This window comes from Prionailurus viverrinus, chromosome A1 (genome assembly GCF_022837055.1).
Source record: "Prionailurus viverrinus isolate Anna chromosome A1, UM_Priviv_1.0, whole genome shotgun sequence".
In the NCBI taxonomy this organism is placed as follows: domain Eukaryota; kingdom Metazoa; phylum Chordata; class Mammalia; order Carnivora; family Felidae; genus Prionailurus; species Prionailurus viverrinus.
Genome location: NC_062561.1, coordinates 36,672,342 through 36,690,914, shown reverse-complemented (window position 1 = coordinate 36,690,914; position 18,573 = coordinate 36,672,342). Strand labels below are relative to the sequence as shown.

The 18,573-nt window shown below is 35.1% G+C and overlaps 1 protein-coding gene across 2 annotated transcripts in view; it reads right to left on the bottom strand.

Moving 5' to 3' along the window:
- The window catches only part of TDRD3 (tudor domain containing 3), a 163,216-nt gene that overhangs the window by 72,344 nt on the left and 72,299 nt on the right, over nt 1-18,573 (bottom strand). For both annotated transcript variants that reach the window (XM_047854602.1, XM_047854609.1), the window contains exons 4-6: nt 13,004-13,164; nt 8,178-8,319; nt 1,861-1,932 (exon numbers count right to left, since the gene is read on the bottom strand). In XM_047854602.1, coding sequence (XP_047710558.1) covers nt 1,861-1,932; nt 8,178-8,319; nt 13,004-13,164 — 375 coding nt within the window. The remainder of the gene's footprint in view (nt 1-1,860; nt 1,933-8,177; nt 8,320-13,003; nt 13,165-18,573) is intronic.

Genomic DNA, 18,573 nt, shown 5'->3' with positions numbered 1-18,573 from the left:
GCGAGATCATGACCTGAGCCGAAGTTGGACACTTAACTGACTGAGCCACCCAACCGCCCCCAAAGTTTTTGATTTTTAATTTCTAGGATAATTTTAAAAAGCCAACACTGCTTAAAAATAAGCCCTGAATTCTGTTCTCCCTTCCAATCCTAGCAGTAAAAATCCTATAAAATGAGCCTTTTTTCAACTCACTAATAAAAAAAGAAAAACATATACTCACACAAATGTGTTGTACAAATACAGGTTTTCAGCAATATTAATATATCCTGTTGCTATTGGCACACATCCAGCATTATCTATCTTTAACCCATGTACAAGGCTAAGATAAACTGAACAAGAATATTTTAGAATGGACTTGATAAGAAATATTAGTGAAACTATACCTTTTAATATATTCCTAATTTAAAAAACCATAAGGGGTGCCTGGGTGGTTCAGTTGGTTAAGTGTCTGTCTGACTCTTGATTTCAGCTCAAGTCATGATGTCATGATTCGTAGGATTAAGCCCCACATGGGCCTCTGAGCTGATAGCGTGGAGCCTGCTTGTGATTCTCTCCCTCCCTCTCTGCCTCTTCCCTGCGCTCTCTCTCAAAATTACGTTTCTCTGAGTAATTCATAAAAGAAATATTATCACCAAAATGTTTAAGAGGAAAGCAAATTCTTGCAAACATGTATTTATATTATTAAAATATAAATCATTCGACTGTTTACACTCTGTTTGCATTCTGAAGGTTTCTGTGACATTGGTGGGAGAGAGAATATCAGCAACATGGATCAGATCACAGGGCATCATGCCTCCTCTCATCTTGACTGTGCCTTGCTCCAAAGCACAGTAGAGTCAACATATTTTTAAATTATTTTCAAAATAGCCATAATGAGAGAATGACTTTAATTCAATTTTGAGTTGACCTTACAAAAATGTGTTTCAAAAGGATGCCAGTCAACAGATTCCACCCATTTATCTGGGTAGAATGAAGCAAATGAAGAGCAAACGCAAGGCAGATTACCAACAGCTAAATGTTGGTGCTATCATGAAGCAAAGAGCAAGCTGCCACAGGGATGAATCTCAGACTCATCAGGGATAAAACAGGAAAAGGCTGCAGGAGACTGTTGTGAATAACAGTGGAATGCTGAATAAAATCAGGAAGGCCCAAGACTCCAGGCAGCTAAGGAGTTACCTCACTGTAACATTTTGCAGAGGGTGGGTTGAAAAATAGTGAGGAGGAAACTTTTAGCTTCTGTAAGAGAAGGATCAGGGCTGCTGTGGTTAAAAAGAAAAATATCAAATGGAAATAAAATTAAGTTCTTGATTGAGACAGGTAATTTGGATTAAGGCCGAAGATTAGAATCCAGGAAAGAACAACTGGGACAGAAACCCCACTAAAGTGCAGTCATGCCCTTCCCTGTCTCTGGGTTCGCACCTTTATGTCTCATCTCTCTGTTGACATTTTCATTTTTTCCTTTCCCTCTTTTGTGTCTACCGAAAAAAATGGGAAATTACAGCATACATCTGTCTTACTTTTGAATTTCTCTCACTCTCTCAAAAAAACAAAAAACAACAACAAGAACAAAAAAACAAAGCCCCTACCACCAGGCTATCTTAATTAGTTATAAGTTGCTCTTCAAGTATGCCTCTTAACTGCTTCAATCTTTCGGTTAACAGCTTTTGAGAAAAGAATCTACACCAACAATTTAGTTAAAGAAAAAAACCACAATTATTAAATTTCTGTATTTAATAGATTTCCACATAACTCCATGACCTCTAAATGAATAGTTTCCACACAAAACTAAACACAGCTTGAATACAAATGAAAAACACTTTTTTGCTGATTAAATTCATCTGCCAACATGGAAGTCATTACCTGTCCAAAAGGCACAAAAGGAGGTGGTCCACCTTCAGTTCCAATATTACTTCTATTGTGTTTTGACAAGCTCTGTGAGAAAAGTGAGTCATAAGACAGAAATTATACCATTTACAATGTACCAGGAATCCACTTATGTTAGTAGATTCTTATATAGAATAGGAAAAAAAAAAAGCCTTGTATAAATAATTTTAAACTACATAAAAACACTTTGTGTAATTAGGCAATAATTAGGCAAAGGTTCTCTCCTCATCTCCCATACTAAACTACACATTCACATAGAATTTTCAGAAGTACTTACCAACCTGCTCCCATAAAAAGAAAACACAGTAAAAAAATACCCTCTTCAACAAGGAGTTAATTCAAGACAAGAAACAATGGTAACAAAAATTTTAAAAGCGCACTAAAACTATAATCCGACAGACAAATATTACCTGAAAATTATCTTCAAAATAAATTTTTATACATAAAATCTACTAGCAAATATTTGAGATACTGCAATGTAATAAAAATATATATATTTGGGCTTCTTCCCCAGTTCTTGGAACAGAGCTCCTAAAACTTTTGGAATTTCCTGAGTGATTGGGGTCAGAGGAGCATCTTCTGTTATTCATAATAAGCTTCTTTGAGGATACCTGAGTTTATGCTAATGAGGTGACTATTGGGCCCCTGAATAGCTCCAGGATGGGGGCTGGCTGCCAGAGGCACCAATAATATGATTGGAAGGTTGGAGAATGAGTTAGTCGCCAATGTTCAGTGGTTTAGTCAATCATGCCTATATAATGAGCCTCCATGAAACCCCCTATACAACAGGGTTCTGAGAGCTTCCAGTTTGATGAACACATCCATGTGCTGGAAGGGTAGAACACACCAAATTCCACAGGGACGGAGGCTCCTGTGTTCAGGACTCTTCTAGATCTTGTAGCTTCATTTGGGTGTTCATTTGCATCTTTTACAATATCCTAAATTTATAGTAAACCTGTTAATAGTAAGTAAAGTGTTTCCCTGATTTTTGTGAGCCATTATAGCAAATTATCAAACCCAAGCAGGAGGTCACAGGAACCACCAATTTGTACCCACAACGTATTGACATGTGGGTAACCCAGGGACCCGCTATTTGCAACTGGCACAAGGAAGTAGTCTTGTGAGACTGAGTCCTTGAGAGGCAGGGTCTGTACAAGACTATTCAGCTGATTAAGCAAAGAATAATGTAAACTTTATAGGACTGTCATATTTCTTTACAAGCTGTACATAAGATGTTAACCTACTTTTTAAAAACCAGCAGCGTATTCAATTATCTAGGGGTCTTTCCTCAGATAGGAAAGACCTATCTTGAATAATCAAGATATTCAAGCATCAATCATTTCAATTTATACTGTAACTTCCTTTAAAAACTCACACAAACTGCTAATAATGCCATCTGTCAATACAGATTATATAATTTAAAACATATTACAGGGTTGATACTTCTCATCCTCATGAATGTATAGAAGTCAGACTTCACCTCCCTCTACAAACAAGCAGGAATCTGGACAACTTGGAAGAAAAAAATGTTTTAAGACATAGGACAGTAAGTAGTGCAGGACTATGGTCCCTGAAAGAAAGAGAAATAAACAAAATCGAACCAGATGAGCTATGCATGTCTGCTCAGAGGCATGATTCAGTCAACGCAGAGAGCCAACCTGAGAGAATCAACTTCAGGCAGGCTGATGCTGGGGCAGAGTTTTGTAAAAGAGGGACATGTGGAGAAAAGAGGCTCCAGAAACCAGCATATGAATTCCCTAAAGTCATTGCTGAGAACTAGACTGAGCAAAAAACCACTGTAGATTGTAAGCTTCCCTTTACAATAGCATCAAAAGAATAAAACAATTGGGAGATAAACTTAAGAGACTTGCACACTGAAAACTATAAAAGACTGCTAAAAGAAATTAAAGATAATATCAATAAATGCAAAGATATCCCATGGTCAAGGATTGAAAGAATTAATATTATTAAGATATCAATATTATTAAGATTCAATACAATTCCTATCAAAATCACAAGAAATTTTTTGCAGATACAGAAAAATTCATCCTACAATTCATATGGAATCTCAAGGGACCCTGAATACCATAACTATCCTGAAAAGTCCTCATGTTTCTCAGTTATACAACCTACTACAACTTACTATAATCGAAACAGAGTGGTACTGGCATGAAGACAGACATAGGGAACAAAAAGAATAAAGAACCCAGAAATAAACCCTTGCTTGCATATGTGGTCAAATCATTTTTGAAGAGTGTGGACAAGACCGTTCATTGGGGAAAGAGAGAAATGATGCTGGGAAAACTGGATATCCATAGGCAAAACAATGAAGTTGGACCCTTAACTTGTATCATATACAAACATTAATTTAAAATGGATCAAATACCTAAATTTAAACCCATAAAACTCTTAGAAAAAAAGACAGAAGCAAAGTTTCAGGACACTGGATTTGGTAATGATTTCTTGGATATGACATCAAAAGCACAAGCAACAAAAGAAAAAAAACATGAAATCAAACTTCATCAAAATTAAAACCTTTTGTGCATCAAAGGATACTATCAATAGAGTAAAAGGACAACCCACGGAATGTGAAAAAATATTTGTATTTCATACATCTCAAAGAACTGATACCCAGAAAATATCAAGAATAGGACAAAAGCTAAACAAACCAGTTAAAAAATGGACAAAGGACATAAACATTTCTCCAAAGAAGACATGCAAGTAGCCTATGGAAGGCACTAAATATCACTAAGCATAGGGAAATGCAAATCAAAGCCACAATGAGATTCCACTTCACACATATTAGAATGGTTATTATAAAAAATGAAATACCAAGGATTGGCGAGGATGTGGAGAAATTAGATCCCTTGTGCATTGCTGGCGGGAATATAAAATGGTGCAATTACTGTAGAAAACAATATGGCAGTTACTCAAAAAATTAAACATAGGATTACCTGCCATATGACTCAGCAATTCTACTCTGGTTGTATGTCCAAAAGAGCTGAAAGCAGAAACCTGAACAGATATTTGTCCAACCTTGTTCATAACAGAACTGTTCACAATTAGCCAAAAGGTAGGAACAACCCTAATGTCCATCAATGGATGAATGAGGAAAACACTGAAATGCTGTATGTGCGTGTGTGCGTGTATATGGAATATACAATGGAATAGTACTCAGCCTAAAAAAGTCCAGCAATTCTGACACATGCTACAACATGGATGAACCCTGAAGACATTATGCTAAGTAAAATACACCAGACACTAAAGGACAAATATCACAGGATTTCACTTATATGACGTACCTAGAGTAGTTGAATTCATAGAGACAGAAAGTAGAATGGCGATTACCAGAGACTGGAGGTGGGAAGTTGTTTTATGGGTACAGAGTTTAAGTTTGGGAAGATAAAAATTCTAGAGATGGATGATGTAATGGTTGTTTAACAATATAAAGGTACTTAATGCCATTGAATTTTACATTTAAAATGGTAAAAATGGTAAATTTTATGTTATGTATACATTACTAAACACACACACACACACAAAGAAAAAACAAACAAACCCAGATCTGTCATGGCAACAGGCTTGGGGGCACTAAAATGTTACAGAAACTACATTACTTTGCAAATTACATCTGGCACAGAACTCTCTAGAACTGGTCTTTGCCAAATGTACAAAACATTTTGAGGTTTGAGTTTTTCTTCTTCTCTTCACCTATTACAATTTGTTATAGCTACAAAACATGCACATAGTTTAAATACTGCCCATGTCCCCTTAACCCATTTATTTTACAAAATGCTTAGGGCCCTTTTTGAAAATTAACTTTATGGTCTATGGTTTCTATGCATACATCTGATTTCTATGTGTACCACCTGCCAGATGCTTCAGTAATTAAACTCTCCATGGTTTCTACATGGCTATGGTTACCAAATTAAAACAGCAGCAACAACTATAAATCAAGAGAACTATAATCATTGCAAGATGTTTTAAACACTTTTTAAATATAAATTTTTATTGCCCCCTAAAAAGAAATATTAACACAGTTTTCAAGAAACAAAGTGTAAACATAATATAATAAAATATTACAAAGATAACTATCAAACTACTAATAATCTTTGTGTGTGTGTGGGGGGGGGTGTTTTAGGAGTGAGGAAGTTTCTAGGAATGTTTAATTGATTTTACAGTTAGTGAAGTAGTTTTGGCTGGCATTAGGAAAATAATGTAAGATGTTGGTCTGACTTAATGGCATCTTACCACACTCTAAAAAATGTCTAATAATAAAAATATAATTTATCAACTTGTGAAAGGAAAGAGTTACATGAAATGGGTGGGATTTCTCTGGGAAATTCAAGGTTCATAATCTTGGCTATTTATGTAAAACTATCAAGCCACTTCTGCTTTTGTAACATTTTAATTAAACAATGCAGGTAGGGAACATTATCTTATACTGCATAGTACAGCAGACCTAAAGGTAGCACATTAGTATTGTAAGTAATTAGTACTCAGGAATAAAATATGTGCCTAAATTTCTTTATCTATTTACCTCCCAAACAGAGGCACTTTCAAAGCAAGAAAATAGAAAAGAATAATGTATCATAAAATAGGAAAATCTTCAAATGTTACTAGGTTCCTTGGCTCATTCCAGGTAACAGGCAAGATTTGGAGCAGCACAGGAACATCAATTTTAGATCAAAGAGTAATTAGATTTATGTGCTTTATAATTCATTCATTCCACAATCATTTGTTATAATGTTTTTCCATGTACACATCCTGAGCTTCTGTGTTAGAGGAGGCTCAGATCTGTCACCTATTAGATCTGTAATCATAAATTATTTAACAGTTCTTTAAGTGCATTTCCTGATCTATATGGACATAATACTCCCTTATAAGACTGTTAGGAGGATTACATGGTTTCCTGATCTATATGGACATAATACTCCCTTATAAGACTGTTAGGAGGATTACATGGTTTCCTGATGCAAGGGTCCAGCACAGTATCTACAGACTGTTCAACAAATATTCATGGAATTAAACAAAGGCACAAACAATTCTGACCTCAAGAAGCTTATAATCTATTAAAGGAGATAAGTAAACATAATTCTAGTGCTAGGTAAAAACTAATATACTTAACACAAATAAAATGTTCCAAGAATTCAATAAAGGACCAACTACTTCACTTGGCAAAGAAGCAAGCATTTGATCTGGGTCTAAAAGCATGGGACAATTTGGCCATTCAGGGATCAGGAGAAAGAGAACAAGATGAATGATGTAAATGTGGAAAAAGATTTTACCCCCGAAAGTATAACTAAGGAAAGCATAGAGAAGCAAAGAAAGAGTAAGTGGTTCCATTTGGTTAGAACAAAATCCATGTAAAATAATATAGGAAGTTAAAAAGGTAAACTGGAACTAGGGCTAGACTATAAATAGCCTTGAATGCCAAATAAAGACATTTGAAATAAAAGCAGGGTATGACATGTTCTGAGTGATACTGAAGGAAAATAGTCTTGCAGAAGTAAATAAAATAAATTAGAAGATGGAGAAAGGATATGTGGAGATACCACTGAAAAGGCTACTGCAGTAGTCCAGGTGTGAGATGCAAAAGACGTAAACTAAAATAATCAAGTTGTGAATATTTTAAAAATTAAGAAATAAACCAAAAATAAAAAGACAAACTATTGCAAAAGCAATGGAACTGGAGAGCAAGGGAAGGATAGGAGATCTGACAGCAGTGGATCAACAGAATTGGTTGCTGGAAGCAAACTAGACACACAACCCTTAGATAACCTATGACTAGAAGGATGAAGATATCGTTAACATAAATGGGAAAAACACCAACTAATGTGCCTAGGAAAACAAATACAGTAAGAATCTCTCCGTTATTGCGACACTCTATACAAACAACTTGCTTTCAGTTGTACATACGCGTGTTTGTAGCTGAGACAAATAGACATACGTTATATTCATATATATTCACAAATATTTGGTTTTTGCAGAATTACACACAAATACATTACACATAGTTTATAACAGGTATCTTGGGAATTTTGAAAACTTGTCAGTAAAGAATTACTTTTAAAAATATGAAATAAAATGTAGCAAATACTGAAAAATGACATCTTCTGAAGACAAACTATGCTAATCAAAGGTAGTTTTCTGTAAAGATCACTGTTTTCTGTTCTATTCAACTCTGACACAAAAGACTAATTTTACTTTTTACTGTGGGAAGATCTTAAAACCCAGAATACATTAAAAAGAGTATTTTAAAGTTCTAGCCATTTTTCTTAGTTTACACTTACTCTCTGTAACTCCCACTTCTCAATAAGGTGTTCTACTTCACCGCCAAGAACTGTGGTGTTTGAGTCATTCAAGAGCAGGAATCCATTTTTTATATCCACGATGCCTGAGAGCTTCACTTTAGTTCCAGGTGGTGTGTTCAGGCTAAATCAAGGAAAAAAGAAAAAGAGTTAAAATACATTGGCACTCCTTCCCCAAACTGGAATTCAGTCCTGAACCTGGTCAAGTTCTTCAAAACACACTCATAAAGAAACTTTTTTTCAGGAGACTGGCTACATAGTCTCAAGCACTTAGGATGAATCAGAAAACCATACTGAAATGGCTTAACATTGTTCACATTTTTTAAAGTTCAGGATATTCACCATGTGCTGATAGATGCAACAGCAAAATCAGTGAAAGTGTTGATATCATTGGTCTGTTTTGAAGAAAGATGGTTGTTAGAACAGCTATTAACAAGAAGGAATACAATATGTCTGTTTTCAAAGCCTCAAAGATCCTATACAGAGTAAGATATTATCTGATAAAAATTATTCTGAGGATCCCAAGCTCTGTCACTCTGTCATCCCACGTAACTTACAGAACAAAGAGTCATGAATAGCCTTGCCTAACCTAACCCTTAAGTAGAGACTTCTGTGGTAGTAAGTATAGTAAACTAAAGACAATATTTATCAGCACAACTGAATACAGTGACACTAAGTGAAGACATCTTTCCCAACTTCAGGTGAACGACAGATCCAGATTTTCATAATTCTGTATCATCATTTAGGGATTAAAAACAAAGTTCTAAGTACAGGGTGCTGTACTCTTTAAAGAAACTACTATAATTACTGAATTATATCATTTACATAAAACTTATTTTTCAGGGTGCCTGGGTGGCTCAGTCGGTTAAGCGTCCGACTTTGGCTCAGGTCATGATCTCGCAGTTCACCGGGCTTTGTGCTGACAGCTCAGGGCCTGGAGCCTGCTTTGGATTCTGTGTCTCCCTCTCTTTCTCTGCACCTTCCCTGCTCGTGCTCTGTCTCTTTGTCTCTCTCAAAAATAAACATTAAAAAAAAAAAAACAAAAAACACTTATTTTCAAAACCATTTTTAGCCAATAATTTGTTACAAATTGGTAAAATTAGAAAATGTAATGAAAATGTAGAAACAGGGGCGCCTGGGTGGCGCAGTCGGTTAAGCGTCCGACTTCAGCCAGGTCACGATCTCGTGGTCCGCGAGTTCGAGCCCCACGTCAGGCTCTGGGCTGATGGCTCAGAGCCTGGAGCCTGTTTCCGATTCTGTGTCTCCCTCTCTCTCTGCCCCTCCCCCATTCATGCTCTGTCTCTCTCTGTCCCAAAAATAAATAAACCTTGAAAAAAAAAAAAAATAAAAAAAAAAAAATAAAGAAAATGTAGAAACATAAATTAGCAGAAAAAAAACTACGTAAGAACTTAAAAAACAACCGGATGCAAATTACAGGGACATTTAAGTTGTGGTACAATAATTTAAAACTAAAAGCTAATTTTAAAACAAATGATAAACTACTTTTTGTATAAAATGACTGTACCTTTCTTAAACTTTCCTTAATAGGTTAAGAGGGAAAAACTGTCAAATTATTTGAAGATGGACTTACAATTTCATTAGGATAAATGATAAAAAGTCCCATTCACCACATTAAATGATAGCTCTAGTCCCAAAAAGGATAAATAGGTGCTAAAATTTTAATATAATTTTTACTACATCACCTTTAAGGCCCTAAGTAACTCTTATTCAGAGAGTACATTTTGGTTTAATTACTATTTTTATTGGCGCCCCAAAGTGCTTTTACTCTCTTTTCACTGCAATTTTTAAGAAAGCAAAACAAGATAAAAAAACAAAAACAGTGAGAAGCAGGTGTTTAAAAGTTCAAGCCATTCAGGAGGTAGGATAAAAAAATTGAAAAAAAAAAAAAAAAAGCAAAAAAAAAGCACCCCAGAGAAATGCAATGTCCACTGGAGGAACCCAGTCGGTACCAGATCCCAGTGTATCTTCTCTAGTGAGTTATTCTCTGTTTGAGATAACCACTAACCACACTTACTTTGAAAAATGTCTTCAAATATTCACACGTAAGAACAGTTCTGAAGACTATTGCTTTTACAGCCACAAAAGTAGACATACTACTTCAGTGATGGGTCAATGATCAAGTGGTAGTATTTATTTTCAATTGTCAAACTGCAATAAATTCAACAAAAGACAGAGGGCAACATAAGGGACCCTTCTCTCTGGATAATCTTGTGTTTTCATTTACCTCAGAGAAATACACAGCAGTAAAATCAGAGAAGGAGCCATTACATGGCAAGTCTTCCTGAGTCATCTGTGAACTCCCTTGTAGGGAGTCAAAAGAAGAGAGGCTGTCTTTCTCCAGAGAAACAGGAAACCTACTCTTCAAAATGACAACATTATCACAAAATCAATAAAACCCAATTTATATATGAAAATCAATATTTCAGACAAACATATATCTCCTAAGGAAGGAACTTCCTTTACCAGAGGCAGATACAGATTGAAGGGGGGAAAAAAGAAGAGAAATTAATGAGCATGGCATAGAAGACTTCCACCTACCACATTTCTGCCTACATACCACCATCTCAAATCATGTAAGCTCTTCCAAATGGAACTTTTCACTCATTTGTTTTCAGGACACCATGTCTCTACATGTGCTATTCCCCCTCTCACCTCTCTCAAAACACCTATTCATATTTTAAGTTTCACTTCTGGCTCCCCCAAGTAGAGTTAAATTTCTATACTCCTACCTTTCAGTTGATATATACTTATTATAACTTGCCTGCCTACGTGCCTACCTCTTTAGCAGAGGAGCTACTGGAGGCAAAATCTAAACTTTTTTTTTTTTTTTTTTTTTTTTTTACCTTTGTACCTCCACTCATTTAGGAGAGAAGTGTGGTCTAGGAGTTTACATTAAGTGAAAAAGCTCACAAGACCCAGAACAGCAAACATGAGCATATAAAATGACATAGTAAATTCCCAATGAAAACTGCCACCTCATAAAATTGCTCAAATTGAACTAATGGGGACACTGAAGATAAAGTCCTTCTCAGTGCTTTTATCCATTCCAACAAGTATGACTCTAAAAGCCTTTCATAGAAACATGAGCAGAACAGTGAAACTGGACTCCCAACTCACAACCCTCACAAAAATTAACTTGAAATGCACCAAAGACTTAAACATGAAACCTGCTACCATAAAGCTCCTAGAAGAAAATGCAGGGAAGAAGCTTATCAGTAATGGTCTTGGCAATGATTTTTTTTGGAGAGGACACCCAAAGCACAAAAACAAAAGCAAAAAGCAACACATGGGTTTGATAACTCAAAAGCTTCTACACAGCAAAAAAACAACAAAATGAAAAGACAACATACAGAATCAGAGATAATTTTTGCAAATTATATATTGGATGAGGGGTTAATATCCAAAATATATGAAGAACTCTGTCAACATAATAAAAAACAATCTGGTTAAAAAATGAGAAGAACAGACATTTTTCCAAAGAAGACATCAAAATGACCAACAGTCATGTAAAACATGCTCAACATTACTATTCATCAGGGAAATGCCAATCAAAACCACAAAGAGGTATCACCTCACACCTCTTAGAATGGTTATCATCAAGAACACAAAAGACAACAGATGTTAGTGAGAATGTGGTGAAAAGCAAACTTTTATACATTGTTGGTAGAAATGTAAATTGGTCCAACCACTATGGAAAACAATATGGAGATTCCTCAAAAATTAAATTAGATCTACCATACAATCCAGCCATCCCACCTTTGGGTATACACCCGAAGGGAATGAAAACAGGATTTCAACCACAAATATGTACTCCCATGTCTATTGCAACATTATTCACAATCTGGAAACAACTAAAATGAATGGATAATAAAGATGTGGTACATATACACAATAAATATTATTCAGCATGAGAAAGGAGAATATTCTGCTATTTGCAACAACATGAATGGACCTTGGACATATTATGCTAAGCAAGATAATTCAGACAGAGAAAGACTGTGTATCATTTACATGTAGAACCCAAATAAGTTATACCTGTAAGAAGAGAATAAAATAGTGGCCACCAGGGAATGGCAGAGAGGGATAAGATTAATGGTATTTAAGGGCACAAACTTGTAATGAGTAGTATATAAGCCACTGAAATCTGATACACAGCATAATGAACACAGACAATAGTATTATACTATAATTATGTATTGTAATAAATTCTGTTATGTTAGCAATCATAATATATGTGTATCAAAGTAACATGCTGTACAATTAAACGTACACAATGTTATACATCAACTTTATTCAAATAAAAATAAAAACTTCTCATAAAAATAGCCAAAAGAGGGATTTGGAAAACTGTTTCTTATGAAGTTCCTTCTCCTCTCAGATAGTGGAGTGGCACATCTCTCTAGCTTCAATCATTTCCTAAGAAAGTTCATTCATCTATAAAACTTCTAGGGTGATGGACACAGCTGTCAAAGAAGCAGCAGTAATACACTCAAAGAAATTCTGTTCGTTCTTAGAGATTTTTGAATGACCTAAAATTTACTGAAAAAAAACTCTCCATACAAAACAACTGAATTTGTTTTTATAATTAACATTTAAGGAAGGAGGAAGTAAATCCATTCCTATTTTCCTATACAGATAAAGCAGAAATACAAACACTCGTTAATATCTTCTGAAAAATTGTAACATGAACTTAAGAGTTCATTTCTTCTTTCCAAAATGTGTAAAACAAAATCCATTTTGAATAGCACCTTCAAACACTGTGAGAAATATACAAAATAAAGTTTCACCTTATTTTGGACATAAAACTAAATTCAACAGCGGTGCAACTTATATGACCATCAGTCATCTGCAAACGCAGCATTCTTGGTGCAGCCTGAGATTCCTCGTTGTCCTTTGGTGCAGAAACATTGCGAATTTTTTGAATTTGCAAAACACATGGACCTTCAAGCTGTCAAAACACAAAGGAATAAATATCACTTTCTAGCCATGGCTTTGTTTTTCATTTATTGTGTTTCTCTTTTCCTTTGTCATTTATAATAATTTCAGTTAAATAAGGTCAAAAGTGAAACTATATTACATACATCAGAGTTTGGGGGAGACCCTTCAGAAGGGTCTCCTGAATTCACTAATTCTGAATTCATTTTTGGAAAGTAATGAGAAAACTTTAGGAAAACAAAGTTGTGTTTCTGGATTAAAGGTGTTTAGTGTTAATAGGTGTTTTTAGTGTTACGTGCTCTAAATTATTCACATACACCTCCCCCCATCTCCTCCCATGTACATTAAGGGACAATCTGAAATTAAAGCACTTGGTAATTTTTTAAGGGACATCCACTTTACAGCACCAGTTGGAAGGAATGTTTACTGTTTAAAAACATCAAGTTTAAAGTACACCCTCTTCTGGCATTAATGAAGAATACAAAATTCCAAAATTTAAACCATATAAAGTTCAAGAAGTGTAGGCTATACCCGACTTATTTTTGCATTGCCTTTTAAAGTATATTTAAATCTAATGCCTGGCCACATTTCAAACACAAAAATAAAATTGATGGACTAACTGCTATTGAAAATTTTATATAATAAAATACTTATGAAATAATTGGGAAATGATGGTAAAATCTGCTTACATGCCTGAAAAATAACTTTACCATAAAGTGTTATTTTCCACATTATAAAATATTATACCTTCAAGCAGTATCATACCTACAAATGGAAAAAAAAAGGCTACTTTTTTGTTACATAGTCTTTTAAGTAAAATCTTTCTGTGCACATTAATTTAATTTATATTTTCTGCAAAGAAAATGTGAAATGATTGACATTTACACTTAATTTCTCAAGTAAGCATGTCCCAAGTTAACAAATTTCCGCTTCATATTTACCAGTATTTTGCCTACAGAGGAATAATTTTGATATAAATTTAGTCCTAAAGAATATAATTAGAGACAAGAGACTAAAATTTCATCCAATTTTCAGTTATAAAAAATTCCAAGTTAAAACAAGTCCAAAACCCTTAACAAGTACAGATAAGCTGCTAATTCAGGATGAACTTTTTCTTCTGCTTTGTTAATGCCATTAAAATAAGGACATTTAAATTAAGCCATAGGCAGATTATTGTTATTATAACGTTCACCATTCTCTTTATTTTACTACTCTCAGTATTTTTTGCTTAGACATTGACATATATGTAGCTTGTGCTGTCCAATATGGTCCACCAACCACATACAGCTATTTAAATTTATATTTAAATTAATGAAAATTAAAAGAAATTTAAAATTAATTCTTGAGTCACATTAGCTATATTTCAAATGTTCTGCACATGGACAACACAGATATAAAGTATCCATATCACTACAAAAAGTTCTGTTGGACGATCAGAGATGATCTAGATTTAGGTGTTCCAAAGTGAGACTTATGCATCCAAGGGAGAGCATATCCATTGAACTGTGAGAGTAAAACATTTGCTTCTATATAATTCTTAGTAAGAAAGAAATGGAACTTTCCTAGTATTTTTTATCCAGCCTGACAAGGGCACCCTGACTCGGTCCATATGACATACAGATCACAATGCATCTTTATGGAACTGGGCAGTTCTACATCCCATGAGGGTTGAGAGAACACCTTTGCTTATTTTGTTTGTTTTCAATGTGTTGTAATAAATTGCCTCTTATTTGTATGCAGTTAAATGGATATGTAGCTTATATTGTTTGCTTTTAATCTCTAATACAAAACAGACAAGTAGCTTTAAGATTCTACCAAAGAAACAAAAATTGAAGATAATGCCAATGACACAAAAATTGGGTGGGAAAATGACCATTTTGTTGATCTCACACATCCTAGCTGACCGTGGGAACAAAAAGCTGGGGAATAATCAGAAGTAACACCTGTCCCCAACTCCTAATATTTCCTAGCAAGCAACAAACTTACTTATTTGTAAAAAAATTTTTATGTTTGTTTATTTTTGAGAGAGAGAGAGACAGAACATGAGTGGGAAGGGCAGTGAGAGCCGGAGACACAGAATCAGAAGTGAGCCTCAGGCTCTGAACTGTCAGCAAAGAGCCCGACACCCAGCTCAAACGAATGAGCCATGAGATTACGACCTGACCCCAAGTTGGACGCTTAACCGACTGAGCCACCCAGGCGCCCCAAGTTTATTTATTTAATTACTCCAATTCTTGGCCTCTCTGGCCTTTCAGTGGATTGAATAGTGGCCCCTCCAAAACATAAATCTACCAGAACCTGTAAATGTAACCTTATTTGGGAAAAAGGCCTTTGCAAGCATAACTGAGGTCAGGATCTAAAGATGAGACCATCCAGGGGTGCCTGGGTGTCTCAGTCGGTTAAGTGTCCGACTTCGGCTCAGGTCATGATGTCAGGTCATGATGTCATGATGTCTCATGAGTTCGAGACCCATGTCAGGCTCTGTGCTGACAGCTCAGAACCTGGAGCCTGCTTCAGATTGTGTGTCTCCCTCTCTCTCTGCCCCTCCCCCACTCGTGCTCTTTCTCTCTCAAAAATAAATAAACATTAAAAAAAAAAATTTAAAGATCAGACCATCCAGAATTAGGATGGGCTGGAAATCCAGTGATGAGTGTCCTTACAAGATAAGAGGAAATAAACACACAGTATAAATACACACAGTATAAATACACACAGAAAGATGCGCGGTGTAAAGGCCATGTGGAGATGGAAGGAAAAATTGGAGGTTCACATCTATAAGGCAAGGAATGCCAAAGACTGCCCACAGCTACCAGTAGCTAGGAGAGAGGCATGAAACAGATTTTCCCTTGGAGCTTCCAAAGGAACCAAAGTTGCTGACACTCTGATTTTAGACTTCTGGCCAACAGAACCATGAGAGAATACATGTCTGTGTTTCAGGTCACCAGGTTTGTGGTAATTTTTATAGGAACCTTAGAAAACTAATACACCCCTTATGGAATGACTGACTTATCTGACCGGGAAGAAGATACTGTATATACTAGGCTCATCGTCAACTTTCTTTTTCTTGGGATCTAGTTAGGAGTCCGGAGGTGGAAGGTATTTACTCAGCATCTTCACTGGATTGGCACTATCATAAAGGAGTATTTAAGTCCTCTTGGTTTGTGGTTCAGTTAATAGGCCTGTTCGGGTCTTCCACTAAAACCACAACTTTCAAAGTAATTTTTATCAATTATAAAGTTGATATTTTGACCCACATCTCTCACTCTTTACTTCTCGATTGATTCAAAAGCTAAGTGGAAAAGGAGGTACTATTTATCAGACTCCTCTTAGAATCTCCTAAATTATACAGTCTTGTGATAATCACTTCTCAATGTGAATCATCAAGCCTTAGTATCAGTGATTACATAATTCAGAAAGATTCTATAAGGAAGCCAGCAGATAAAGATTCTTTTTCATTATTATGTTCACAATATTCAGTTTACTATACTCCGTAGCAGACAAAATACAGAAGTACGAGATCTAAATAAAACACAAATAGGAGAATAAAATGCTATATATAGTTCTAAGTTTATAAATCCTAACTTTAAACCCTGAAACTGAAATCATCTGAAGGCATCCACAAAACTGAATAAGATTTAGCCTCAGAATCTGTGTCCAACTAGTGTCAAGGGCAACTCTAAAGTGAAAAAAGAAAAAATATATATAAATTTTAAATGAAAGTAATAAAAAACAAAGATTAATCTTTGCCCAAGATTCCTTTAATGTCCGGTTTTCTCTTTTGCCTAAGTAATAAGGAACAAGTAAAAGAAATGACTGTGAAAAGTTTAAATAGGTAAGAAGAATTCATCATTGTCTCTCTAGGTAAAGATTTCTAATCATAATAAATGATATCAAGTATCTGCCAGAAATATTATCTGAGGCCCCCAAAAATTCACCCAGGCTTCATTCCTTTCTCTTTCTAAAAAGATGGACACCTCTGTAATCTGAACTCCTAACCAGTCATTTAAACTGATATGGAATACCAGATTTAAATGACTCCATCAGTTTATTACTTTACTGATCATAGTCAATAGCACTCTTGTTTATCAGTCTCTCTAAAGGCTGGATGACATGGAACGAGTTATCTACAGTCTGATCACACCTGGAAAAACTGCTGAAACTGTAATTTTTTAGGACTCTAGAAACCATTTAAGTTTGGACAGTTTATTTTACTTACTGTGAAATATCTGGTAGCCATTTCTTTTTATAATCATATCAATTTCCTTGAGAAATAAATTTGCTCCATCAAAACCTAACAACGTTAGCATCGCATTATTGCAAAGTGAGTTAAAATTAACAGAATAAAGACAGTTCCATCCTCCAGAGTCCTTTTAAGTACTTAAAATCATAATTCATTTCATTTTTATCACTACTTCCAAAGTTTCAATAAGATTTTCTAGGGGTCATTTTTTCCCCCTTCACTTTTATCTAGAGAAGTTTTTGGCTAGACTACTCACATCTCTACCTTAGGGTCCAAGCAACTGGGCAAATGATTCCAGAAAACTGCCTTGAAAGAAGAAATAGTGGTTCTGCTTTACCTTCTTTAAAAGCCTGAAGGACAGGCCTTAAATAGCATTTATGATGCTCTCTTTCTTAACCTACTTCTTTGCTTTAAAATCATTAATATCTTAATACCATTTCAACAAAATTTATTTTAATAAACACAAGGGTAGGGCAGGAAAAGAGCACAGGGGGATAAAAGTATGATTTGTCACACTCTGTCCCATTATAAGGATAATATCAGACTGAAGAAACTAGAGTGAAAGACAACTTTTTATAATGTTAGAAATTTTAGAACATTCCTCACACCATCCATTCAGGCATCTATGGTAAGTCTCAATTTGGAGGGCATTTTCCTCCAGAGAATATCTATGTTTGCTTCTGGTAGTAATGGCATTGCAGCTGAGAGAGCCTCAACTCCAGGCTAGTGAAAACGTAGCAAAATTAACCTTAGCCAAAACCTCAACTCATTGTAAATTAGTAGTACCCCCACTAGCTCCACATGTCCCTTCTAGAAGAAAGCACTGCTGATTCAGGTGCCCAGGATTCCCATATAAAAAGATCAAGAAACATGAAGTCACAAGAAAATATCAAGAGACTCACAAAGAAACAAGCCACAAAGCATGAGAATCATAAAAAAATAATAATAAAGAAACAAATTTAAGTTTCTAAGGCCTGGAGAATTTGGAATTAATCAAAAACAGACTATAACCTAATAAGCCTGTCTAGAAAATTTATACAGAGTTGTGAACCTAACAACTAGGGAATAAATATTCTTCTCAAGCAAACATACAATATTCACAAATATATATCAAGCTATAATATAAGCCTCTAGGAAATTTCAAATATAGCTCTCAGTTCAAGTTCTCTGATCACAATATAA